Source organism: Phoxinus phoxinus (genome assembly GCF_949152265.1).
Source record: "Phoxinus phoxinus genome assembly, chromosome: 13".
Classification (NCBI taxonomy): domain Eukaryota; kingdom Metazoa; phylum Chordata; class Actinopteri; order Cypriniformes; family Leuciscidae; genus Phoxinus; species Phoxinus phoxinus.
The window spans coordinates 28,798,304-28,826,030 of NC_136888.1; the positions used below are offsets into that span (position 1 = coordinate 28,798,304).

Sequence of the window (27,727 nt, forward strand, 5' to 3'; positions counted from 1 at the left end):
AGTTTTGCTTTTAGTGTAATCAGACAAATGACATCTGTGTTTGAAATCGCCCCCTATACCCTTAAATACGGCACTATTTGAGGGTACAGCCATTTGTAGTAATATCCGAAACCATAGTGGATGTTATCAAGTGCACTCATTAAAATCATTACAACCGATGTGCACTCAACGGCTAGAGAATACCCATAATTCTCTGTGAGGGTCACGCCAAATGAATTCCCGCATTGTGAGGTTTTTACATGCTATTTCCGTTCCGGTGTACAAGATAAATTGGTTACACTTTATTTTATGGTGATGTAGTTACATTGTACTTGCTCAATAAGTACTGAGTAAAATTAATTAACTACATGTAGTTACTATAGATTTACGGTTAGGGTTAGGTTTTGGTTTAGGGTTAGTTACTTGTAATTGTGCATATCATACTGTTATGTACTGTTATTACTATGTAGTAACGTGTAACTGTCACCTTAAATAAAGTGTTACCGATAAATCTTTTTATTACTGGAATTACCAGTTTGCAAAGTTTCAAATGATTATTAAAAAACAAGCAAAAACGATGAAAAAGTGGCAGTCCTTGTGTCGCACTCAGTGTCCGAATTCACTCACTTCAAGTGGACTATATTAGTGGAATAATGTAGGGGCGATTTCGAACACAGCCCATGTCATGTATCAGTTCACTACTTAAAGCCATAAACACTAATATATCCTGTTTAAGAACTTGTTTGAGACTTGAGAGTGCTTTTGGCTAAAGTCCAGTAGTGACAGGGAGAGCAAATTAAAAAGAGAGTGCTGTGACATTGAAAAGCATCTAACATGAGCTGAGTTCAGTGGAGAGTGAGTTAAGATGGTCTTGTCTAACAAGCTCCCTCACTGATTCTTTCAAGCTGAAGAATGGAACTGAGGATAATTAGAGTAAGTCAGACAGAAGCGGCTGCTAGATGCTGATCCACTCTCCCTGCAGACAGCATCCCAATTAGCCTTCATTCACACCCTACTACACAGAGACCGGCCTGGCACCAGGACTCTTCTCATCTCTGCCAAATACATACCTGGGTTACAATACCCTGAGAGAGTCTCTTGTTTTGCTGACTCACTGGGTTTTCAGTGGACTTGAAGGTCAAATTACTTTCTCTCTCCCACACCTGTAGTACACAAAGAAAGATGTCTTTTTTTGTGTTTAGTTTTTGTAACTCTTTTGAAAGTTCATGAAAATAGACAAGGGTATATGAAAAACAAACGTTTGCTATAGTTATGCATTATGCTTGTTGTTTGCAATTAATACACCTCCTTTGTTAGGTGGCTGTTTAAAGAACACATTACAGTGCTATTACCGAGTAAATACTGGACAGTCAAATAGCTTCAGATTTAGCTTTGTTTCTCATGTGTTAGCTGATTAACATTATGTACATGCTTTCACTTTGAGGCATAAAGTGTAAAACAAATTGTAATTTTAACTGTAGGCCTAAATTACTAAAAATGCAACAATTAAAAGCTGTTACTTGGTTAACACTAAGTTTCCTTATTGTAAATTCCCAAAACTGTTATAAATCTAACCTTACATTTCAAATAATTTAACAGAAAAAAAGAGAAAATCAACTTATAATTTACAGTGAAACCCTGTAATCTGATATTATGTTAGCAATTTTGCTTAAAGGGTTAGTTCACCCAAAAATGAAAATAATGTCATTAATGACTCACCCTCATGTCGTTCTAAGCCCGTAAGACCTCCGTTCATCTTCGGAACACAGTTTAAGATATTTTAGATTTAGTCCGAGAGATTTCTGTCCCTCCATTGAAGCTGTATATACAGTATACTGTCCATGTCCATAAAGGTAATATAAACATCATCAAAGTAGTCCATGTGACATCAGTGGGTTAGTTAGAAGTTTTTGAAGCATCGAAAATACTTTTTGGTCCAAAAATAACACAAAATAAGACTTTATTCAGCATTGTATTCTCTCCCGGGTCTGTTGTCAATCTGCGTTCAGGACTCCGCAGTGACGCTGCTGACGTAAGACGCTGATGACGTGTTATCTGGTGCGCCCGAGCTTCGTTTACAGTCTGAGGAAGACGCACGCTATATTCAAGCTATTCTACATTGTTTGCGTGGATATCACTTTTTTAATGGTGCGTAAATGTGCATGTCGCGGATGAGACACTTTTACAGCGTGCGTTTCCCTCAGTCTATAAATGAAGCTCGGCGCACCAGATAACACGTCATCAGCGTCTTACGCCATCAGCGTAACTGTGAAGGATTGCAACAGACCCGGGAGAGAATACAATGCTGAATAAAGTCTTATTTTGTGTTATTTTTGGACCAAAAAGTATTTTCGATGCTTCAAAAACTTCTAACTAACCCACTGATGTCACATGGACTACTTTGATGATGTTTATATTACCTTTATGGACATGGACAGTATACTGTATATACAGCTTCAATGGAGGGACAGAAATCTCTCGGACTAAATCTAAAATATCTTAAACTGTGTTCCGAAGATGAACGGAGGTCTTACGGGCTTAGAACGACATGAGGGTGAGTCATTAATGACATTATTTTCATTTTTGGGTGAACTAACCCTTTAAGTTAAATTCACAACTTCGGATGGAAATATATGTTAAAGGTACAAAACTGAATTTAGTAGCAGAAAAAGGGCTGAATTCATTTTGAATTAATTTGTATTTTTACAGAATTATTCTGGGAACCACAGCTGCAAGTTTTTTTTCGTGTAAAAATGGCAGTTTTACAGTGTTAAATTACTCTACACAGTTATTCTACTATACATAATGGGGGTTGTTGATATGGTGTGCTTTTTTAACATGTCAGACGGGCATGTGTCAGTGTCTTATGAAATGTACGCTGAGATGGACAACATGCTGTCAAGGAGATTTCGTTTAGACACAGGAGTTCAATGAATTCTGAAGAAAAACAAACTGAAGGAAGAGAAAGAGGAAAATGGAGCAGTCCAAGTGGGGCTTGTGAGTGAGGTGTAGGTCTGTGTTTTCATTTCTCCTCTCCTTACAGTTAAAAAGGCAAAAGCTTGATCTCCACACTTTCTGAGGGTCTCAAGCAAACACAGCGTAGCACATTCTCTTCGCACTAAACATACACAAACATACGCAGGTAACCTTCAAAGACCAGGTTGGCTCTCTCTCTCTCTCAAACAAACATGGATCAACAATAACGCTCTCTCAACCAATTCATTCAAAGTATACAGAACAAGAATTTCAACACCTTGAGATCCAGGCAGGGTTTGCATTGTTTTGCAAATGTTTTGATTTTGAAAAATCTGTCTAAAAAAGTGTGCCGTCTCCTCTAGGTGTTTCAGGACCTGGGTGTGTGTGTCCTGTCTGGGGCTTCAGAGGGGTATAATGTGTGTCTGTTTGCATACGGACAGACAGGCTCGGGGAAAACGTACACCATGATGGGTACTCCGGTGAGTAACAGCACTAGCATGAGATAAAGTCATCGATGAAGCTTTATTTTAACCTAAATATTATGTCGTCTTCATCTTTGCAGGACTCCATTGGGCTGACACCAAGGATCTGTCAAGTAAGATGCACACCAGTAATGTTTTTTCTAAGGGAAATTTAAAAAAAGTTAATTAAATGTCCTAATGTAACTAAGACTTAACCTAAGCCCTGTCTTTTTTTATCGTTTATTAAGGGTCTGTTTAGGTCTGAAGTTGAATCTACCGATGGACAGAGCTGTAGAGTTGAAATAAGGTGAGAGGAAAACCCTCGGTTTCTTTATCTTTGACACTTTCGCAACAGTACGGACAAACATATGCTGAGAATGAAGCAAGAGAAAGGCCTGTAAGCGAAAGCAAATCACAACCTTATGTTTTCCCTCTCAGTTTTTTAGAGATCTATAATGAGCGTGTCCGCGATCTGCTGAGAGGTGCGGAGCAGAAGAAGCCAGCACCCCTGAGGGTTCGAGAACACCCAGAGAAGGGGCCCTACGTGCAGGGTGAGCGTTCACACGGCAAACTTTAAATGGCTTTCAAGCTGATTTGTTGTAGAAAGAGCTAGGAAAGTCTGGTCAATCCTCTCAAACAAAGTCAAAATATCTCTTGTAACCTACACTTATGAAAACATGAGGAAAGCGCTCACTGTGTTATTTATGAATGGTTGTGTATTTTTATTAAAGAAGTAATTGTGTATATAAGTTATTCGTTCCCGAGTGTTTGCCTTTGTACCTCAGGGTGTGTTCACGCTTGGAAGGTTTGGTTCGATTAAAACAAACTCTGGTGCGATTGCTCTGTCATGGCTGTTCATGTAAATAAGTATGAATGCTGCCATCCAAACCCTGTTGCGCACCAAACAAGCGGACTGAGACGCTGAAAAGATGGGTCCACTCCAAACAATCGCTGGTGTGGTTCAACCGAAATATGAACGCAAATATGAACTAAAAACAGGACGTAATGTCACAAGTTGCCCTTAAAAAGGACAGAATGCTGAAGCATACCTGTTTTTTCTCGTCGTAGTCACGATGTTGCCCATAACAGTTCAGTACAGGCGTCAGAAACACTGTCTCCTTGCAGCAGATCTTTGTGTGCAACAGAGGAATTCCTGCAGCTGTTTTGATTCCTTTACACATTTTATAAACTCCTTACGAGTTCTCAGCTGGTCAAAATGCCATACACACATACAACGAGCACATTTAGCCCAGCACACAGCATTGTTTTGAATGTTCAAGTAAAGTTCCGTTACAATTATTATTATTTTTTTAATCTTTAGGTTCGGTCTTAAAAATGACAGTGTACACTCTAAGCAAACCAGGCCTAAATGTATTGTTTTCTTTTTTTTTTGGTCTCGGCCAAAAGAACCAAGAGAACCGAACTACAAGTGTGAACACACCCTCACTTCCCACCACAGCATGTGTTGAGAGTAGCCAACTTGTAGGACTGTATCGGCTCCTCCTCTTTCTTTTGCTCTCTCTCTCTCTCTCTCTCTCTCTCTCTCTCTCTCTCTCTCTCTCTCTCTCTCTCTCTCTCTCTCTCTCTCTCTCTCTCTCTCTCTCTCTCTCTCTCTCTCTCTCTCTCTCTCTCTCTCTCTCTCTCTTCTTGTCCAACATCCAGTCATTGTGTGTATTAGGAGAAAGCCCAGTGCAGCAAAGGAAGTGACCTCACTTCCATGTGGCTGCTAAGAGCTGAGTAGAAAGGCATTGTGTATTTACCAGATGTCTTTCTCAAACATGTAAACAGTAAAAGTATTTGGACATAATGGATACTTAAAAAGGTTGAATTTTCATAGCACTAAATGACAAAATACATTTTCTCATAGCTGTTCTGTTTTGCTAATTCCTGACAGACAACCAATTGGACAACCAGAAAGTGTCCAAAAACTAAAATATATTATAACTTTATACTTTCATTTGTTAGGTTTTATGTAAAAGTTTTGCTTGAAAAGTTGAGGTCACTGTACGCACATGCACATATAAACTGAGGCTAAACTCAGGCCCATTTACACCATAAAACACCAAGAAGTAAATGTTTTAGCACAGCAGTCCACTTTATATTAAAAGAGCATAATTCTCTTCCTGATTTGTTCCTTTTACAGTAATCTGAGTGTCATTCTCAGACAGGAAGAGAGTATCTGTGACTCAAATTGTGGAAAGGATGATGATGATGCTATTATGTGTATCATAGGTCTTTCTCAGCATGTAGTGACCGACCACAAGCAAGCAGTGGATCTACTTGAGGAGGGCATCGCTAACCGCATCACAGCCGCTACACACGTTCATGATGCTAGCAGTCGATCTCATGCCATCTTTACTATTCAATACACACAGGTTTGAATCTCTGATCATGTCCATTGCATCTGAAGATCTCCCATTTGTCTTTAAAAAAAAGTATGACTAAAGCTCTAAAAGGCTGCAAGTCACACTGGACATTTTCTTGCTGTGTGTCAAAATGTATAATTAAATCACCTCTACATTACCATTCAAATGTTTCGGGACAGTACGCTAATGCTTTTATGCAGCAAGGACGCATTACGTTGATCAAAAGATTTCTGGTCCTACTAGAAATCCAACATAGAATTGAAAAGAGTTGAACTTTCTATTCATCTGCAAAGAATCCTGAAAAAATGTATCACGGTTTCCACAAGAATATTAAGTAGTAAAACTGTTTTCAACATTAATAATAATAACAAATGTTTCTTTTTTTTAGCAACAAATCAGCATATCAGAATGATTTCTGAAGGATCATGTGACACTGAAGACTGGAGTAATGATGCTGAAAATTTTCAGCATCACAGTTTTTCTGCAAAATGTTCTGCTTTGCATCACAGAAATAAATGGGTCCCACTTTATATTAAGTGGCTTTAAGTACTATGTACTTACATTGAAATTACTAATTTGATACAATAGACTTATTGTGTACATACATGTTTTTACATTGTACTTATATTTTTAAAATACCTGCATGTAATAAAGCTGTAATTAATGTATGTAATTACATTTGTAATTACACTGTTGACCCTTCCCTTATACCTTAACCCACCTGTCCCTAACCTTACCCGTATCACACCGCAATAGCAGCAAAAGTGTTTTACAATAACATGAACACAATAAGTACATTGTACTTATTTATTGATGTAAGTACATAGTACTTAAAGCCACTTAATATAAAGTGGGACCAATAAATGACATTTTACAATGCATTAAAATAGAAAATGGTTATTTTAAATTGTACTGTAATAATATTTCACAATATTTCTGTTTTTCCTGTAGTTTGATCAAATAAATGCAGCCTTGCCGAGGACAAGAGACTCCTTTTAAAAACATAAAATATCTTACCGACCCCAAACTTTTGAATGGTACACTGTAAAAAATATTTTTAGAAGTTGTAAATAAAACAAAAATTACAATGTACATGTTTTACAAGAAAATACTATTTCAGGTTTTCTACTTCAAAATGTCATGTTTAATTCAATGTATTACTTGCAGTATCTTTGTAATTATTTCATTTACAGGAATTTAGCAATTTCTGTGTATTTCTACCCCCCAGTGTAGTGTATATTATAGTGAGAATAATGTTTTCTTTTTATAGGCTATTCTAGAAAATAACCTTCCTTCAGAAATTGTGAGCAAGATCAACTTGGTGGACCTGGCTGGCAGGTTAGTGTCTTTGTTTAACTTTAAACAATCATTCCTTTCAGGCGGTATAGATTCTGTAAAGTCACCATTTCTAATCTAGATCAAGGTTGTACAAACACGGTCCCCACTATCCTGCAGAGTTTAGCTCAAACTTGCCTCAACACACCTACCTGAAAGTTTCTAGTATGCCTAGTAAGACCTTTATTAGCTGGTTCAGGTGTGTTTTATTGGGGTTGGAGCTAATCTTTGCAGGACAGGTGCCCTCCAGGAACAGGATTGGACTTAATCTAGATAGAATATGGCTTTTACTGAACATGATGGAGAACCATGATATATGACCAAGTTGCCCCCTAGTGGGTGATCTCTGGAATGCAAGCGCAATGGTGAAGAGTAAAGTTCTAACACTGACTCTGACCCTCTTTGTGCTGTGTCAGTGAACGAGCAGACCCTCAATACTGCAGAGACAGAATAACAGAAGGAGCCAACATCAACAAATCTCTTGTCACCCTTGGCATTGTCATCTCCGCTCTTGGTAGGCACTAGCCTTCTTAACTCTTATAATCCTTTCTTATCTTTGTCATCACATTTCACTTTGTTTTTCTAGCCCAAAACTCTCAGATGTTCAGCAGCAGTCAGAGCATTAACAGTGTGCTCAGCGAGTGTGAAGGGAGCACCGTGGGCAGCCAGTCCAGCTCTCTGTCGGGCAGCGGGCGCAGGCACTGCTTCATTCCCTACAGGGACTCTGTCCTCACCTGGCTTCTCAAAGACAGTCTGGGCGGCAACTCCAAAACCATCATGGTTGCAAGTAAGTCATTCAGAGTGGTGAATTGTTGGTGTTTGTTGCAGTGCCAGAAGAATTGATCGAGATTTGTTTTCCGCCAGCTGTCTCGCCATCCAGCAGCAGCTACAATGAGACTCTGAGCACCCTCCGCTATGCAGCTCATGCCAGGAACATCGTCAACAAGCCAAGAGTCAATGAGGTTTGTCCAAATGCATTCAAAATGTCTGCAGAACATGTTTTTTCTTGTGAGTTGAAGTTAAGGAAACTAAAATAAAATCTTGTTTTACCTCAGGACGCCAATGTGAGGTTGATCAGAGAACTGCGAGAGGAAATTGATCGTCTGAAGAGCATGCTGCTCAACTTTGAAATGGTACTAGAACGTGTCATTGTCTACATATTTTAGTAATCATCATTGATATCTTTTGAATGCATAAACACTGAAAATTCATCCTGTTTTAAAATGGGACTTTACATTTTCATGGAACTTAGCGGGCTCAATTTGTGTGATATCAACTTCAATTTTGTAATACAACTTGGTTAGACATATAGTACAGCTTTGATTTTTCCCCCCCAAATTATTGGTCCAAATTATTATGTAGTATATAAAAAATGTATATATAAAAAGACCAACCTGTCAAGCCATTTAGAACATATTTGAGCTTTAATAATTACCTATATGGAGTGAGAATTTTGACATATGAGATTTCACTGTCCAAATTTCACATCAACAATAACAGAAACCAGTCTTCTTGTCCTGCGCTCTTTGCTGCTGGTTAGGAATGGACACTTGTCAGGTTCCTGGTTAGGATAGTGTCACAATGCCAATGATGTTAGCCAAATTTCCATACTCGTATAAGACAAAAGTTGCTGACTGCTAATTGTTTCTTCCATCTACAGCAGAGGAACCCCAGTCCATCTCTCAGTGATGAGAGAGAAGGTAGCTTGTCTGATATAGTCCTACAGAATGAACTGAAGGTTAGTTCACGTCCTTGAAACGCTGGAGTCTGTTAATTCTGAGCTCTTTTTTTATGTGCACTGCTGTTCAAAAGTTTGGGGTCGATAAGATTTTTAAATGTTTTTGAAATAAGTTTCTTATGCTCCCAAGGCTGCACTTTATCGTGACTTAACTTCATGTAACTGCAACTTTATATCTTGCAATGTGACCGTTTCCACATAATTACTATAACAGAAAATACAGTAAAAAGAGTAGTATTGTGAAATATTATTAAAATTAAAATAACTGTATTTTAAAATGTACCATTATTTATTCATGTGATGGCAAAGCTAAGTTTTCAGCGTCATTACTCCAGTCTTCAGTGTCACATGATCCGACCTTCATAAATCATTCTAATATGCTGATTTGCTGCGCAATATTTTTTTTTAATAATTATCAGTGTTGAAAACAGTTGTGCTGCTTAATATTTCTGTGGAAACTGTGATATATATTTTTCAGGATTCTATGATGAAAAGAAATGTCAAAAGAACAGCATTTATTCGAAAGAGAAATCTTTTGTAACTTATAAAAGTCTTTTTATATAAAGGTATTCATTTCTAAACTAAAATCTGACCCCAGACTTTTGAACAGTATTGTACTTTCATAAGGAATTCTGTAACTGTTCTGTAACACTTCTCATGTTACTGTCTTCCTAGGATGATTCACTGTTGTCGTTTTTTGTGTGTGCGTGTGTCTTCCAGTTGTCTTTTCACTTGCTTGTTTCACAGTCGCTCATGTTTCCTCTGCAGGTGGAGCAGCTGACTAAAGACTGGTCTGACAGTTGGCGTGATAAGCGAGCTCTGTTGGAGCGCTACAGTGTGGACATTAACCAGGACAGGGCAGGAGTTCTCATCCGCTCGCTTCTGCCCCACCTCATCGCTGAGCCAGACGTCCTCAGCACAGGCGTCACTATCTACCACCTTCGGGTAGAATTATTCAGCTAGTTATACATTGCTTTTTCCTGTCACATCCATATTGCCTTCAGCTAGTCTTTGGTCTTTCGGGTCATTAACCAATGATTCTTTCTCTTTTCCCTCCAATAGATTCTCCCTTCACCTTTATTTCTCTTCTGTCTTTTCTTTTCTTGTTCTGTGTGCAAAACTCTTGAGATTCTTCTCACAGGAAGGTAAAACAGCCCAGAGCTATGGTCATGTGGTCCAGATATTCGCCCTCTCCTTTTCACTTTCCTTCTTTCGTACTTTTATGTGATTTGTGTTGGAACATTTTAGTGAGTTACTCAGTGGTGTATGTAAATCTGTGTGAAGAGGTTAGTCCTGATAGCCTGTAAAAAACCCTGAAGACTGCAATTTCAGCAGTTTACTTGCTTTGAAAGTTAAAACCACCTGGGAATGATTGTGCGCCCTTGGAACCAGGCTTATATAAGCAGGCTTTTTATCCTTTATAAACAGTAGACAAATCCTGTGCTCGGCTTTGAGGTGTGAAAGAAACAAAAATTATGAAATGGAAGAAGAAAAGGTTTCATTCTGGCCATGCACTAAATGCTCACATTGACTCCTTTTAATGTTTGTTTCATTTTGGTGCTATAGGAAGGGGTGACAAGAATTGGGCCTCAGGGTGACAATCTGGAAGAGCCTCACATAGGTATCTCATATTCATCTCAACATCTTTAAGTGTTATGGTCCGTTTACATCTGGTACTAACAGTGCTAAATAGAGTTCTGCATGGATGATGCAATTTTCTTGGCCAAAACCTGTGACCTTTAAAAAGTTAGCATTCTTTGTCCTGAAATCAACAGGTTTTTTGAATGGGGTTTTTGGATAAATGCCTGAAACCAAGTCTGTTAACACAAACTCAAAATATTTGTATGTTTTATTCTAAGACATAAAATACATCAGTAATAACCCTTGTGATTTAAAGCTTTTACTCATCTTTAAAAGGTGGTTGCTAACAAGAGGCTAAATCTGACTACTGAGGTTGTCGGGGGCATTAAACGTCATTATGAAAAACATTATGAAAACTCATCTACTGACGAGTCCACTTTCACAGCCTCATTGTGTTTATAATCATGCTCTTGCAATTATTCTATCTTAAACTTTCAGGGAACAAAAAGTGGTCAGAAGCTTAGTAATGGTTATCTTGAAGTCATGAAACTGGTGTAGTTTGTCTATAGCCTACGTTTAGCTTTTTTCCTGTGGCGACTGTATTTAGGCTTGCGTCTTGTGATCTGGTCACTCAAACCACAGACGCATATTTTGCCACATCAAAATTGAAGTGTAATGTGTTCTGATTTGACATGTGTTGATACCAGTCTGAAGACATGTATGGCACTATAATTGTTTGAAGTGGACAGCAGTGATTAACTTGCACCTCAAACCCTCAGTCTTGCCAGAAGGTTCCTCCTGTGAGATTGGAAATAAGAGCGGGGTGGTGACTCTGAAGCCAGTCTCAGGGAACATCTGCATGGTCAATGACAGAGAAATGACGGAGCCCTGCAGACTTGCACAAGGTAAATGCAATATGCAGAAAGCAATCCTTCATGCCCATTTCACGTACAAACAAAATAATGTGTTTACATGACATTTTAAATATCCTCCTGATGTATTACTGTGTATCTCCCTTGTATTTCCCTTAAGGTGCAGTGATTACATTAGGAGGACTCCACAAGTTTAGGTTCAACCATCCTGCAGAGGCGGCTGTTCTGAGGGAGAGGAGACGGGTACAGTCCATGCTTTGTAATGCATATATCCACTAAAAATGACCTTGAGATACGAGGGCTAAAAGTACATGCAGCACTTGCTTGACATACAGAAACCAATGAGATTTGTTCTTGCATGTCAAGCAAACATGTTTGATTATCTCTGTGTATGCTCGCTGGCGTGAATAAAAGGTTAAAATAAATATTTTCATCATATAAAGTGATCATGTCTTTTCAGAAGATTTGGATTAAACCACTCTATTCAACTAGAATATTTTAACAATGTCTTTTGTGCTTTTTGATGTGAAATATTACGTACAAAAATTTAAAAATCTTCATACTAGTCTAAAAAAAAAAAAAAAATGAATATCTTAATATCTACTTTTGGGTTTGGAATGACACGAGGGTGAGTAAATGATGACAGCATTTTTATTTTTGGGTGAACTATACCTTTAGGTTTTAGTCAGTGGTCCTGAACATGAATATTACAATATGAGATTTGTAGGCTTTTTTTTTTTTTTCAGTTTATTAGCATATTTTGCAGTTCATCTTTTAATTTATTACCCAGGTAGCCTTATTTAGTTAAATAGTGGGCAATTTTAAGGTAGATTTCCAAGCCAGATTTCTAGAGTTTCAGATTTCCAAGGTAGAAATCTTCTGAAAAATAATGTCTCTGATCCAAATCTGTTGAGAAACCTGTTGAGGTATTTAATGTATTTTTTGTAGGGCTTTCAAAGTTAACATACAATCAATTAATTATTTAACTCATGAGGTTAATTAAATGTCTAATGGCATTATTTTTTATGTAATGCAATTAATGGATATAATGTAAAATGTTGGTCTTTGCAGACCAGTGAAGGAGGTTTGGTCCACAGCTCTACAGAGCTCAGCCTACCCAGTTCTGACACCAGGTAAATATGATTTGTTCATTTAAAAGCAATACATTTTAGAACTACGGTGCCTAGAATAAGTGAACACACCCATGCTAAAGTTGACTAAAAAATAATACAAAAGAATAAAAAAAGGAATAAAAAAATAATCTTTTGGAAATCGGGGTACTTTCCATAAGATCATCTCTCAATGCAAATCAAACCAGCTATTAGGCTAACTGAAATAAAACCATGCCAATCTCTAGGTATGGTGAAGGGTGTGTGATGATGCTATTTTAATTCAAAAGGCCAAGGGAACTGTATCAGAATGCATAGCCTTTAAAAATAAAAATCTGTCTGCCTCTATGGGAATTTAACATTGGGGTGTCCTGACTTATGCACCCTGTTTTTAAGGGAGAACATTTATTTATTTACGATACATTATTCATTCACAAAGAAAATTGGTGTCCTTAAAGGTTGGAGTTTTCAAGTCATTAAGATCAATTTCCAAAAGATGATTTGTTTATTCCTCTTTTTAGTCAACTTTAGCATGGGTGTGTTCACTTATTCTACGCACTGTATATATATTGTACAAGTTCATGATGTTTCTAAATGTTCCTCTGGTAATGAGCCCTCTGGAGAAAATATTGTTTATAGAGTTGTCATGGTGTTGCTTGGTTGCTAAAGGGAGTATGTAGAAAACAAAAGAAATGAACAATGGAAGTAAATTAGACTTGTGTTAGAAGGTCTCTAATTTTTCACCACGATCTGTCATTTTCTGGTTGACTAATCCATCATCCGTTTGTTGTGTGCTCAGGGTTGCTGGAGCAAGTGTGCATGAGAGCGGCAATGGGACAGCAGCACCCAGACATCGACTAGAGGAGCAGCAGTGGTACATAGAGTGTCTAGGAGAGGAGATTCAGATGGAACAGAAAAGAGCGGAAAGAGATCTGGAAAGAGAGCAGGCATGTCTCCGACAGCAGTATACTGAGAGTGAGTACAGAAAACACACTGAGGTGTGCTTAAATACTGGATTCAATGCTGAATTGCACTTTTGTTATACTAAATAGTTTACTGCTATTTTTATAGTATTACGAAAGTTTGAACTGAAATACTATATTATGTTCTTCAGCAAAGAACATAAAACATAGGCTTTTAGGTAATGGATTAAAACCTTTCACCCTAGTCAAATACTAAAGCAAATGAACCTTGAATACCTGATAGTAACTAAGAAATTGTCCTTTCAAATTGTTGTTTCAATTGTAAAGCCTTGTGCTTCTCTAAACTCTGGTTTCTTTTGCATCTAAAGTCAAGCGGTGGATCTTACAAGAAAAGCAACGGCTTGCAGCCCACAGGGAACAGGGAACACTTGAGTCAGGGGTTCAGACAGATCTCATACTTCCTATTGGTTTATCAAGTCAGGGGACTGAGAAAGATGGCAGTGCTGAAACAGTCCCACCGTCACTCCTATTGGGTGACAGGAAAAGGGTGGTGCAGGAGGAACTGCTGAAACACCATGCATTGCGCAGAGCTGAGAACCGTGTGCGCCGCAAAAGGTTACATTACCAACTGGAGAAGATTGCACGAAAGCGCCATCTGTTGGAGGCTAAGCGAGAGCTGCAGAGGATGGAAAATGAACTTCTACAAGGAGGCGATGAAGCCTTGTCTCCAGAACTGGGGTGCACATCAAAGTTCAGGGGACGTCCAATGACTTTACGAAGGCATTCCTTTTCTGCTGATCTGCTGTCCCGATTGTATCCCCAGCACACTCCCATTTTTAGGTAGGTGTAAACCAGGTGAATAACTAACATTGGGTCTCATTCACTAACCGTGCATACACACAAATTTGTGTGAAATCTGCATACGAACGTTTTCACAAAACAAACATGATTCATCTATAACTTTCATAGCATTTTTTTTTTTTTTCTCAATTCATGAATTTTTTTGGGAACAACATAAACCACACACCGTATACACACAAACTGTAACCTGGGTCTGTATAAAAGGTTTTATTGTGTTTGAACTGGTTTTGAGGATCGGCATTTCTTTAGGATCTTGCTGCCAATGCTCTTTAGGCCAGAGTGCATCTTTAGAGAGGATCTTATGTTTGCTGAGAATGAAGAAAGGCTCTAAAAGAAAGCTTGTGTGGAAAGTACTTATATGGAGATGGTTTGAGCATGTTTTATGCAAATTATTAACCTTGTGCGCGCGATTGTTTATAATACCTTACTTCGTTTATATAATAAATGTATTAACATTGTATGTATGCACGTGTTGTGAATTAGGCACCAAAAATTGTTTTGCCTGTGCCTGTTTTTTTAAGTTTACCTGGTCTAGAGAAGGAAGTAGTAAATTTTACTACTTTTACTAATGTGAAGATAACATTTAATTTAAAATAATAATCACTATCATTACACCAAGACCAGTATGTTTTGTTTTTACTTAAAAATTGTATTTTCCTTTTTCTCCAAACAGCCAATTCCTTAAAAGGAATACATCTGAGTGTACAGCATCTCAAGCTGGCTTAGCCTGTCCCACTAAATGGGAATCTGATGAATGTCTCCAAGATCAAAAGATCAGAAGGCGTTCAAACACAATGCCCTCAAGATATGACCAAGTATCCTTAAGTTGGGCCAGTTTCTCAGAAAGCTTCAAAAGCCCTTTAAAAGATGCAAATTCACCTGAAGCGAAAAAAGCAAAAACTGCTTCCTCAAGGTTATTAGTCAAGAAAAGCACAAGTGACCAAGACAAGCATTGTCTGGATTCAAACACCAAAGGCACTAGAAAAGTATTACCTATAATAAAACAGAAAACTACTGTTAAGGGAACAAAGAGTCTATCTCAAGGTGGAAATAAAAGTTTAGAGACCATCCGCAAGGTTTTTTCACACTCTGTTGGTTCTGGGTTCAGGACTGCCTTGGCAAAAGTTTTCCGCAAGCCACCATCAGGCTCGAGGGGACATAGAACTGTGAAATCGGTTAACCAAGTGAAATATCAATTTAATGAGAAGTCAAACAAAAATAAGTCTGTGAAAGACCTCGAGAAAAAACAGGAACAGTGCCCTATCAAATCAACAATGTCTTATGAAAGTTTGGAGCAGCTTAGCTCACTAAAAAATAAGCAACCAAGGCACTGGCATAGTGCAGAAGCTCTGACGAGTACCAAGCAATGTGTTGCAGTGCAAAAAGAAGCAGCTGGATGGATGAAACAAGATGGTGGGGAGGATCCCAATGGTTCTTCAGATTGTGATAGTATTTTCTCATTGGATTCGCTGTCGTCAGCTTATGCTACAGCTCTGTCTGAGCAGCTTCAGCAAGAGGAATATAATTCCAGTGAAGCTGAGAGTGAAGACAGTCGGATGTCTCAAGATTCTCTTGTTATGGAGAGAAGTGGAAAGCATGTAACTGCCAGACCAGTGCTCAGGTTTAAAAAAGTTCCAAGCCACTTAACCTCCCATCCATTATCGGCGTCATTCAGCTCTCCGTCAATCGGCAATAAAGAGGAGATGAAAATATCCAAAGATGTACCTGCAGAGGTTTTCTGGAGCCTAAATGGTGGTCAAAAGTCGAAACCGACGAATGGCCAAGGCTCTTGTCAAGGGTCTGAATCTATAACCTGTAGTGGTGCCAGTATCAGAGAAACAGAGAATCCACTTGCTCTTACTGATGCTTGGTCATCCACTGACGCAGCAGACAGTCCCAGAACCATCAGGGCTTCAGTACGCTTGCTCAAACAGGATCCACACACACAGAGCAGTAGATGCCAAGGCTCTACTAGTCTGGATCTGTCAGACAACATGAATGTCTCAGAAAGCCAGAGCTCACCTCGCTCTGACTCCACTCAGGATGAAAATGCAACACTTGAAGAACAAAATGACGCGTCCTTTGAGAATACCTTGTTGTTTGATAGCAATGAGAGTAATTCTAGTTTTATAGTTTTAGGGCAGGAGATGGATTTTAAGGAGCTTATTACCAATGCAGAACCATGTATAACTCACACAGTGTGTGATTCTACAGATATCAATCCAGATGGGGTAGCATACACAAATAAACTAACCACTGAATATGAACCACTGAATCCCATTGTGACTGAAGCATTGGCTAACTCTTGTTCCAAAGATGGTGACATCTCAACCGATACTAGAATTTTAAAGTGCTTCCCAGTTAACTTGAGTAGGAAAGATTCACATATTATTGAGGAGAACCCATCACCGTATCCTATGTACCCAGAGGATTCTTCTCTGAAGTCAAACCTAAACCTAACAATTGGTTATCAGTTTTCAACATACAACAATGCAGGAGATCCAGAAGTAAAGAACTCAAAAGCAACACCGATTCTAAATGAACCACTCATCAATGCAAGCAATGACCATTTCAAAACCACGGATGATGAAGAACATAATGGTTTCTACACAAAACAGTGCACTGAAATTGCTTGCATAAAAGATACCAAAAATTGTGCCTTGACAATCGAACAATCAGAAAAGCATGATGAAGTTAATAGTTTTGGCAGAGATGGTGAACGCTTTTGTGTCCAGTTGGGGAATGAGTCAGTCACTGGAACATGTAAAATGAAAGGCTTTGTGGGAAATATGAAGCTATCATTGAAAAATTATGATGTTTCAGATACTGAGACAACACTCTTACAGATGGATCAGGAACAGTCTATTTGTTCAACTATCCACAGAGAATCAGTAAAAAATGTATCTGGTTTGGAAAATTTGCTCACTAAAATGGAAAACTCTGATCAAGAGCTTAAAGAGAAGGAAATGGAAAGTGCATCACCAACCAGTGAGGCTCACAAGGATTTAATCCGCAAAGATCACATCAATATTTTTAGAAATGACAGCAGTACATACGATAGTGGATTGACACCAACAAATTGTGATAGCCTGAAATCCTCAAGGAGTCCTGAGATTAAAAAAATTAATGACAACTGTAAAGAGGATACAAAAGATGCAATTCAGATTTCGGAGAGAAAGACATTCAATAGCAGATATTTTCAAATGAGCAACTCTGCAATTAATGATAAAATATCAGAGGTGGTGAAGGAACACTTTAATTTGTCTCCGAGAGAAGGCTGTGGTGAAGATCACGAGTTGGACACAAAGAAAGAAAACACTTCATTTGTTAAACTGGATGATTTCAAGTCCAAGACAAACAACTATGAATTTGATTACAAAAGTACTCAGGATGGACATGGTGAAAATAGTAATTCCCAGCATTTCTCACGTATGGCAAAATCAGAGAATTATACGGACAACACTACTGTGCACTTGGAGAATGGAACAGCATCAAGACATTCTTTGACTATGAGTAGGGACTCTAATGGCACAGAAGAGGTTATTGTGAGGAAGACAGAGAGAAAAGTAGAAGAAGAAAGTCCAAAATGTGGATATATTAACGAAAATGTGGAGTCGGTACCATATTGTGCTATAGAGGCGCAGAGCACAGATAGAGTAAATTCAAGTGAAACTATTATTGGGTTGAACACAACAAGAGAGAACATTATTGTATGCACCCAACTAAGAAAGTACATTGATGCTTCAACCCCTGTTCAAAAGCCACCCTGCGTGTATGCACAAGCTACTCCATCTCTTAAGCTGACAAATGGGTTAGATAAAGTCCAGAAAGCTCATCAGTCCACATACCTGAATGCACAGTTTGTTAACAATGAAACAAAACAAAATGAAAGTGTGCCGACCTCAATGGAAATGCACAAATTTGATGATAAACCACTAACACATGGACATTCAAGACTTTTGAATGAAACCAAATGTTCACTGAGTGAAAACTGTTTTGTGAAGATCTCAACTCCTGTAATGTCCAGTCAATGCAACATTCCTCAGGTGTCATTACCTACCGAAGCAACAGTAAAACATACAGTCTCAGGTTTACTCTCTGAAGAGACAGACAGTGATATGGATAACACATGTCAGCAAACCATGGAAGACAGTGCTATAACGTTACCCAATTCAGAGGTAAAAAATAAAAATACACGTTCACATAATTTTACAACGTCAAGTATGGAACATTACCATTCAGCAGTGGACGAGAATTACCCTGCCCCTGAAGCCCGGCCTTTAAGCAAGCTAGCGTTTTATGAATTTGGTCCAGGAAACCTTGGAAAATATAACGGTTTTTCAAGCCAAGATAAAAATGGTTCTAAACATTCCTTGGAAAACATTACCACTACTATCAGTAGTAGTAGTGATAAAGACAGAGTAAGATCCGTGGAGCACATACCTAACAGTTCCTCTGAAGATTTCAGAAAAGATCCTACAATTTCAGATTTACGCCATCAGGCATCACAAAGACCACAAATGCACAATGTGCTTAAACCCGGTGATATTGAAAAAGTTGACAAGTATCTACAATCAGAGAATCAGTCCATCTGCACAAGTAGTGATGTGAAATGTGTGATTAAATCTCAGTATAACAATAGTTACATCAAAGGGATTAAAAATGTTGGTAACCAACCAATGAAAACTCAAGATCCATATATGCTTAACAATCACCAGTCAAGTCACCAGTCAACTTGTAAACCTGATAAATCTGTGGCCAACCCCTCATCAACTGTTGAGGTATGTCACAGCACAAAACCAACTCCTTGCAGTCAAAATACAAAGGAATGTTATAACAGATGTAAATCTACAGACAGAGGTAGAGAAGAAAATTGCACAACAGCAGATGCTACAAAACATTTTGTTGGCAATGGCAATGATGATAGACGGAAAGGAAAACAAAAAAGATGCAGAAGGGCCCACTTTATGGCACCTCCAAGTTCATCCACTGATTCTACTGCTGATTTATCCTCAGATGAGAGTACCACATCTAAAAGTCATGTTTCTCATACCAAACCTTCTTCACGGGCAAACCTGCTTGCTAGCAGACAAAATGTCCTTGGCAAATACGAAAAGCCTCCACATAACGAAAGCATTCCATTACCTTCAAGAATTAGTCCAAGATCATTAGAAGCACAACCAAAAGAGAGATATACCCAGCAGCCTAACACAGGAATTACACCCTCTGTGTTTGGAGTTTCCTTACGTGGGGAAGCAGAGATTGAGACAATTGCATGTCAACAAGAGCTTGGTTCCACTGAAGAAATGCAAAAGACAGAGATGATTATTTCAAAGGGCGATAAAGACGTTACTTTCAGGATGAATGCTTCTTCAGAAGATATTTTAGATGTTTGTGTGAAAGACCACGCACATCCATTTGAGAAGACTGAAACACAGACAAGGGATTCTGCAATGCATTTTGCTTCGAGTGATATTAACCCATTTATTCATACAAGAACTACTATAGGGGTGAAAACAGCAGTCCCCAAAAAGCAGGTCTTTGGAAGTGCTGCTAGTATATCCTGCCAACACTCTCCACTCAGTAGTTCCAACAAGAATATGACCAGGTGCTGTAGTGTAGACAATGGCCTAAATATTCAGGACCCACCTTTCAGTTCCCATTTGAGCACTTATGTAAATCATAAAGAGCTCTCTAGCACAATGAGTGGTAATGGATATTCTAGAGATCAAATTTCTTCTGAACCTCTGCTGAAAGATGCTTCTTATTCCTCAAGTTGTTCAAATAAGCAAACCCTAACTGCTTTGAAATGTGACTCTTACAGTGGTGCCTCAGAGGAGTTACGCCACAGTTCAGGTCAAGTTGACGAAATAGTCCTGGTCTACTCCTCTGAGTATGAATCTCAGCAACATCCAAGTCCAAGCAGGTGTGAGGTGTGCACACAGACCATTGAGGTTAATAAGGACCTTAAAAGAAAGAGCCGTCACAGAAGAAGCAGCACCCAGGCACCAGTGTCCAAACCGGGGAATAGTGCCCCAACCACATGGGCAAGTCTACAGAACATGTCTGAACATCTCTCTGACCTGATACACAACACCTCTGATCTTCTGGGGAACATACAGTGTATGCGAACAGGGGAAAGGCCACCAAAATATGACTGTCCTAAACACAGTTTCCAGGTTTCTACTGTGCATTCTGGCAGTAACCACAAGATGGACAGTTGTACACAAACTTCATTGGATATTGGGGTCCAGACAGAGAATGCTCCAGTGTCAAAGAATACTACGTCCCATGAAGTAAATGTTATTGTTAAAGTGATTGGCTCAGATATTTGCAATGTGTCCCAGCTAGATGGTGATGCAGAAAGTGAACAAGTCTTTGAAAGGATTACAAGCCTGCCCGATTTACGTCCCAAAGGCTCAAAGGGAACTGACAGTCAAAATTTTCAGATTCCTCCCCAAAAGGTTCTTTCATTAGAGACTATTGTGCCGAATCTGGATTCCTCCACTTTGGAAGCTTTTGAAGGTAACACTGTAGATCATTCTTATAAGAAACACTCACATATAAAGCAAAAGGATAATCAGACTTCTCACAGAAATGTAGACCAGAGGACATGCTTTAATAAACACATTATGCTCATGGATCGTGCATGCTCCCCTATCCTTACAGTGAAGGCTGCAAGATACACCCAGCAAAGACAACTAAAAACAACCCATGGTTTAATAAACTATAAGACAACTGAGGGACAACATATCGCAGAGAAACAATGTTCAAAAGTATACAACATGCAATTTAAAGGTCATAAAATGTCTAAACATGATAATATAGTACTAGCTCAGGAGAACCTTCACAGTAAAAATCCAAAAACAATATCTACATCAGTATCATCTGTGACCTTTGAAAACCAGAGTGACCTTAGTTGTCCAAATCTGAATGGATCTGTCTACTCAAATAGCTTCTTTCCACGAAGCAAATGTATGCAAAATGAGATAAATGAATACTCTCGGGAAGTTGAGGACAGGGTAATAATAAGTCAACCCACAATTAACTGTTCTCCATCTCACCTACAAAGAATCTCCCTCTCTCCTTCAAGCAGTAACATTGGTGTCCAACTTGCATCGTCCTCAGTTCAAGTTAGACCATGTAAATTGGAAACTTCAGAAAGGCCTCATTTGTCACCTGTGAAAAGCCAGTTGAGTCACAGATCGTCTGAGTATATAATAAAGTGTTGGGATCATTCAAATCAAAGTACAAGGCAACAGCAGGAAGATGATGTGATGTCTCTGGTGCCAAGCGATTGCAACACAGATGTTCTGGTCAGCATCAATCCTCTGGCAGAGACCAGCATGCTCAGAGAATATCAGTGGATCCCTGATGATCTGCCCATGCACAACAAATTTACTAACTGGTCTGGCATCAGTCAGCAGGCACCATCAACGCTTAGTAAAATAAACAGACCAACTGGACATCACTTCACAAGGCTCAGTCCCAGTTACCGGCTGCCAATGGAGTCACAAAGCCCAAGTTCTGTCCATAGACCAGAGTCATCCGAGAAAGTGGATAGGAGAACACAAGAAATTGATAAGCTGAGGAAAGAACGTGAACAGGTTTTAGCATCTGTACATCTGGATCTGAGCCCTCATCAGCTGACTGTTGAACTCACAGAGGCCAGGCTGCACTATGGCCAAGGGGAAACAGACACTCTGCTTAAAATGCTCAAGTCTGGTTCTAAAGAAGTATCTTCAGCCTGTAACAAACAGGAGCTCCTTAACAGGTCTGTATAATCTGTGATTTACGGATTTTAAATATTTTAAAAGTTTTGCTTTCTTCAGTTTTATTATAATCTTTGACAGTTGACATTTAGGGTGCTTTCACACTAGCACTTTTGGCATGTACCTGGGTTTGTTTGATGTCAGAATTTGGTTTGTTTGGATGATGTGAATGACTCACGCAGAATGTGATTTTAAAAAAAATAATAATAATTATATACAACTTTTGCAATACATTTGCAGCAGATAGATGTAAGTACCTTTCTGTGTTGATGCTTTGAAAAACAAAATCAAAGGTTCAAAAGGCAAGGCAAGACAAGTTTTTTTATATATAGCACATTTCTTACACTATGGTAATTCACTATGGAAATATTGGACGTCTCCAATAGACCAAGGTTTTTCCCTCTATGAATGGAATCAATCCAGTCCGCACCCCACAGAACCTCGAGTTTAATTACACGTCAAACGCACTACTCCACCACAGACCCAGGTCATCAGCATAGTTTCAACTCTCAATTTCCCCAATTAAGTAATTTATGTTTGTCTCTTACCCAATTCTCAGTGCCACTTTAGTTCAGTTTAGAATTAAAAGGAGAAATGCAGTGCAATCAGTCGAACGCACAGTGGATACAGTTATTAAAATAATACAAATATTATACATAGATAAACTTCTCATCTGGCAAATAACCGGTGTATCATATTTTGCACAGCTGCTTGTTTTACTGTGAGATTTTCCCATGTTGATTGTACTGTGTCTGTGGTGATCTTTTGGCGCGCCTAAGAAATCTATTTGACGTCTCCAATAGACCCGATATTTCCCTAAATTCAAAGTACAAAACTGAGATGAGCAAACGCTGTGCATTTTGCCGTCTCCTCCTGTGTAGTCATTAATTAGCAACACAACAAAACAAAACAAATACAGCGTGAACACAATCCAGTGGGGGCAGGGGGAGAGTGGAACAATCCAACTCTGGTTTGGACCAACTAAGCAACTGAACCTAGTGTGAAAGCACCCTTAATTTACAGAGCTTGTTATGAATGGAATTCTATTATGTCATAAGGCATAGGAAGAGCATTGAAAGTTTGAGAAAAGAGAGAGAAGCCCGTCTCCAGATGTGTCGTCGTGCTCGGAGTCTCAGTCCCAGTAAGCATCGGATCCCTATAAATGATGAGAAGGAGCAATCTCAAAGAATTTCAGACCTGCCTAGCAGACGTCAGGAATATCTGCAGCAGCTCAGACAAGAGATTGTTGAAACCAGCAGGTAATTTGTAAATGCATTAAACAAAAGATAATATTCTATAATTCTGTGTACTAAACCAGATGTTCTTCCCCAGAGTTCCTGATCCACCAAGGCGGGAGGGTCAGTGTCCATCTGATATTGAGCTTCTATTGCGTGACTACAGCCGAGCCCGCGAGGAGGCAAGAGTAGAGATTGCCCGTGCCCGAGATCGACTCCGTGAGAGGGCCGAACAGGAGAAGAGACGAATACAGCAGCAAGCTCTCTCGCAGGCAGTCAAGGTCCGTGGCACTTGATTATTCTTAATACTTATAAAGTATTGCTGGCCTTTTCTTATTTAGAAATCGTTTCATATTTTCTTTCCTTCTCTCCCTGTGTCTTACGTAGGATGACCTGCTGTTTCGCACGCGCATTAGTAACAGTACTTTATGTAGTGGTTCAAACCTGAGTCTTTCCTCAGGGCCCACTTCAGGGTATAACAGCAGCAATGCTGCCATACTGAAAGACATTACCTCACCATTAATACAGGTAAGGCACCACACTAAAAAGTGTGTTTAAGTGTTAATTTCATTTAGAAAGCTATTTTTCAAGCTTTTCACCTCATTCCTCAGGTAAATGGAGCCTCAGAATTCAAAGCAAGGACTCGACCTCCTATGATCCCGTTGCAGACTTCAAAAGCTCAGCGTAGATGGCTGTCAGTCCAGGGTGAGCAATAACCCATGAACAATTGGAAACCCAAGGGCTATGCTTCGGATTCACTTAATTAATCAGATCCACTATTATCTCTAGATGTCAGCCTGGAGACATCGGTCACTGGATATGAGCCTGAGTCTTCCTCCACTCCATCATCTCCTCCCTGTGCTCGACAACGCACTCTCTCCTTTGGCTCTCCCTCGTCTATATCAACTTCATATCAGGATATCGCAGACTGCACTCTTGCCAGTGCTATCTCCGAAGTATGCTACTCCAACTTACTTCAGTATCAAAATATGCAAAATTTGCAACAACATAAGTTTTAACCTTTATGCCTCATTATATATTTTACGACGTTGAGTGCATTAAGGGACAAAAATGTCCACTCTAAACACTGCCATAAAACAATTATATAGTTTAAAAAAATTCCACTTTCACTGAGTTAAATATTTTAACCAACATCAGTCCTGAAAATAACTACCAAATATTTATTTAATTTTCAGAATTTTAACCCCTTAAATGCCATTTGTTTACATGATGCCACTGTTTTTATCGATGGGAAAAACCTAAAAAAATTAAAAACAATTGTGTACTACATGCTAGGTGGATTTCTTGGTAGGGAATTATCACAGCCTGTTATATGTCCATGATTAGCAGCAACATTGATTTTTACGCATTTTTTTTTTTTTGTGTTATGTCAGATAAAATAAAAAAATTACACTTAGCGCATTAAGGACCAAAAATGGTCACATATTAAACACTGCCTAAAACATTATATATTATTATTATTTTCTACTTTTACGAAGTTCGATCTTTTAACCAGCATCAGTCCTCATCATAACTACCAAATATTCATTTAATTTCAGGATTTTAACCCTTTAAATTCCAGTTTTGGTGATGATAACATCCATTTGTATAAGAGGAAAAAACACAAAAATGCAATTATTTTCCATACACTAAATGCAAAGAGAAAACTTTAGCTTTGGATTATCACAGTCTTGAATATGTCAAAATCTGTAAATGCACCAGAAATAATGTTGCCCCTAATCTTTGTGTTATGTCAGATTTAAAAAAAAAATCACACTTAGCGCGTTAAGGACCAAAAATGGTCACATATTAAACACTGCCTAAAACATTATATTATTATTATTTTCTACTTTTACTGAGTTAAATATTTTAACCAGCATCAGTCCTCATCATAACTGCCAAATATTTATTTAATTTCAGGATTTTAACCCTTTAAATTCCAGTTTTGGTGACGATACCATCAATTTGTATAAGAGTAAAAAACACAAAAATGTAATTATTTTCCATACACTAAATGCAAAGGGAAAACCTTGGCTTTGGATTATCACAGTCTTGAATATGTCAAAGATTAACAGCAAAATTATTTTTGGTGCATTTTTATTTTTTGTGCTATGTCAGATTTTTTCCAAAATCACACATAGCGCGTTAAGGACAAAGTTGATCCTATTTAAACCCATTAAAATAAAAACATTTAAACCCACTGTCATAATATCATAAAATCATAATTTCTATTCAAATATCCTGTCATGACCAAGCCTTGGGGTAAAATATTTACTTTTTACTGTTTTCCACCAGTTGGTTAGCCTGGCTAACGTGGAACCACACGTTCATTTTCTCGTATTTGAGGCGTGGTTTACGAATGCCCAGAGCCGTTTATTGGGCGCTACGAAGGTCTATCAAATGCGCCTGTACGTAGCCCATAGCCAATCGTTTCAATTATACCAGATGACGTATGTAGAGCGACAGAAATTCGACAAGGAAGAAGACGATGGGTCATAGATTTATGTGTACACGATGGTGTTCAGCGACTATTGCCGTTTGTCCAAGACAAACATGAGGGTAGAAGGTAAATCTGCAGTGCACATGTTGATATAAACAAACTGCTTATGTGTGTCGCATAGACGTCGTCATCGCCCTGCTGCTCCCTCCCCGTTCTGTGATTGGTCCCCTCGCTGAGGCGAAAATCTAGTCCATGGTATCCAGGCTTAGCCTGGTAATACCAAACTCTGCTACTTCGCTTTGCTTCATAGACAGAGTCTGGTCATTGAAAAGTGTTTTCTTTATCGCTAGGCGCTCGTCTGAAGTATAAAATCATTGGTTACCTGTAAGCCAATCACATAACGTTTGGTTATGACGTGTGTTATGCGCCAGCTCAGCAGCATCGAACTGCCACTGTAAACACATTATAAATAATGCGAAAACGAAACCATCGAGAGAAATACCAGAGTGAACATACGGTCGTTTTCGATTTCACCAATCTCAAACTCGGCACTTAGCGTCTACGTCACGGCTCTCAGCCCGCCCTCTGTTCGTTGATTGGCCGGCTGTTTTCAGGCCGGAGGAAAACTGAGAGACATGTCGATGTCTCAGACTAAGTACAGAAGCGAAATGAAATTGAGCGGAAGTACGAAGTCTGACGTAGTCAGGCTAATCCAGGCTGCCTAGCAGCGTGAGTAAAATCGAGCTGTGCGCAAGGCAGCATGGGGAAACCCAGGCTACCAGTTGGTACCATTTTTCATATAATTGACATAATGCAAACATCTACAGTATTGAAAACATTTTACTAGGTGACTATAACCTGTGCCTGTCTCCCTACACATCAAAATTTGCTCTAGAAAGAAAGCAAAACTACAAGATCACAATGAACATGAATTTTTATTTTTCTAAATTCTATTGCACACACACACACACATACACGCCTACACACACATCCTACACCACCGACACACACACACACAGAGAGAGGGAGAGAGAGAGAGAGAGAGTATAGACAGAAAGGGTCAAATATGACCTTCAGGATATTATGATTTTTGTCACTCGCCTAAACACCATGTAATATATTTAGGCCCTACACACACACACACACACACTTTTGTCAACGCAGACACACATTGCTCTCAGACATCCACACATACTCAGAAACATCATTTTAGATCATTGAGCCATTAAAATGCTTCATAACACCTTCAATAGTGCCCCTAGTGGAAACCAGGAAAATAACGTGCATTTCCCCCCATAGGGAATACCTATGTAGTGACGTCATCTGGTGGAATACACTATATAATGCAAATATAATGCTTTTGCTTCAAAATGAAAGGATGTTTCAACATAAGTCATGATTCATGTATTAATGACGCCCCCGGCTTTAAACAGCGTTTTAATGGGTTTCAATGGGCCATTTTTGGTCATTATGGTGCTAAGTGTTCCTATTTGATCTACACAGTGTGTGTTATACATATTATGCAACATGGGATCAAAATTTGTAAATTTATCCAAAAAGTCACAATTTTGCCAAATTACATACCATTTGCATTAAAACAGCCAAAATGGTCAAAGAAATTAAACTGAAAATGACCAAAAATGGCCTAATGCAGCATGAAGGTTAAAATAAGCAAGAGCATGTCAATGTGAAATACTTCATGGCCTTACTTGTCTTTTTTAGGTGTATTTGGCCTCTGGAGGTAACGCAAGGAATTTGCTGGCTGGGAAAGCAGCTTCTGGCTGGAGGTACACTAATAAGCATATTGTGCATGTATAAATCTTTTACATGGATTCCGTCCTCAAGTTTCGTTTCTCACCAGGCATCAAGGCGTGGAGAGAGGTGTTCAAGTCTTTCACAAGGCTACTTCCAGACCCTCAGCTCATGGGTTTCTTGGAGCAGTAGAGCTGGAGAGACCTTTGGCCAGTCTGTGGTGTATAGTTCGAGATCATTCAAAGACTCACCTCTACCACGAGTCTATTAAATCTGCCTGGACACGACCACTGGACGAATGCACACAACTAGGTAAATCCCAGTGTG

The 27,727-nt window shown here is 38.9% G+C and overlaps 1 protein-coding gene across 1 annotated transcript in view; it reads left to right on the forward strand.

Moving 5' to 3' along the window:
* The window catches only part of stard9 (StAR-related lipid transfer (START) domain containing 9), a 45,963-nt gene that overhangs the window by 14,447 nt on the left and 3,789 nt on the right, over positions 1 to 27,727 (forward strand). The window contains exons 4-29 of the mRNA XM_079632663.1: positions 3,318 to 3,434; positions 3,518 to 3,550; positions 3,665 to 3,723; positions 3,855 to 3,967; positions 5,649 to 5,791; positions 7,053 to 7,120; positions 7,534 to 7,631; positions 7,704 to 7,904; positions 7,982 to 8,079; positions 8,173 to 8,250; positions 8,778 to 8,855; positions 9,624 to 9,800; positions 10,422 to 10,476; positions 11,216 to 11,341; positions 11,469 to 11,551; positions 12,380 to 12,441; positions 13,217 to 13,392; positions 13,709 to 14,180; positions 14,875 to 21,975; positions 23,032 to 23,232; positions 23,306 to 23,489; positions 23,596 to 23,736; positions 23,820 to 23,913; positions 23,998 to 24,164; positions 27,371 to 27,435; positions 27,510 to 27,712. Of these exons, the coding sequence (XP_079488789.1) occupies positions 3,318 to 3,434; positions 3,518 to 3,550; positions 3,665 to 3,723; positions 3,855 to 3,967; positions 5,649 to 5,791; positions 7,053 to 7,120; positions 7,534 to 7,631; positions 7,704 to 7,904; positions 7,982 to 8,079; positions 8,173 to 8,250; positions 8,778 to 8,855; positions 9,624 to 9,800; positions 10,422 to 10,476; positions 11,216 to 11,341; positions 11,469 to 11,551; positions 12,380 to 12,441; positions 13,217 to 13,392; positions 13,709 to 14,180; positions 14,875 to 21,975; positions 23,032 to 23,232; positions 23,306 to 23,489; positions 23,596 to 23,736; positions 23,820 to 23,913; positions 23,998 to 24,164; positions 27,371 to 27,435; positions 27,510 to 27,712 (10,393 nt within the window). The remainder of the gene's footprint in view (positions 1 to 3,317; positions 3,435 to 3,517; positions 3,551 to 3,664; positions 3,724 to 3,854; positions 3,968 to 5,648; positions 5,792 to 7,052; positions 7,121 to 7,533; positions 7,632 to 7,703; positions 7,905 to 7,981; positions 8,080 to 8,172; positions 8,251 to 8,777; positions 8,856 to 9,623; positions 9,801 to 10,421; positions 10,477 to 11,215; positions 11,342 to 11,468; positions 11,552 to 12,379; positions 12,442 to 13,216; positions 13,393 to 13,708; positions 14,181 to 14,874; positions 21,976 to 23,031; positions 23,233 to 23,305; positions 23,490 to 23,595; positions 23,737 to 23,819; positions 23,914 to 23,997; positions 24,165 to 27,370; positions 27,436 to 27,509; positions 27,713 to 27,727) is intronic.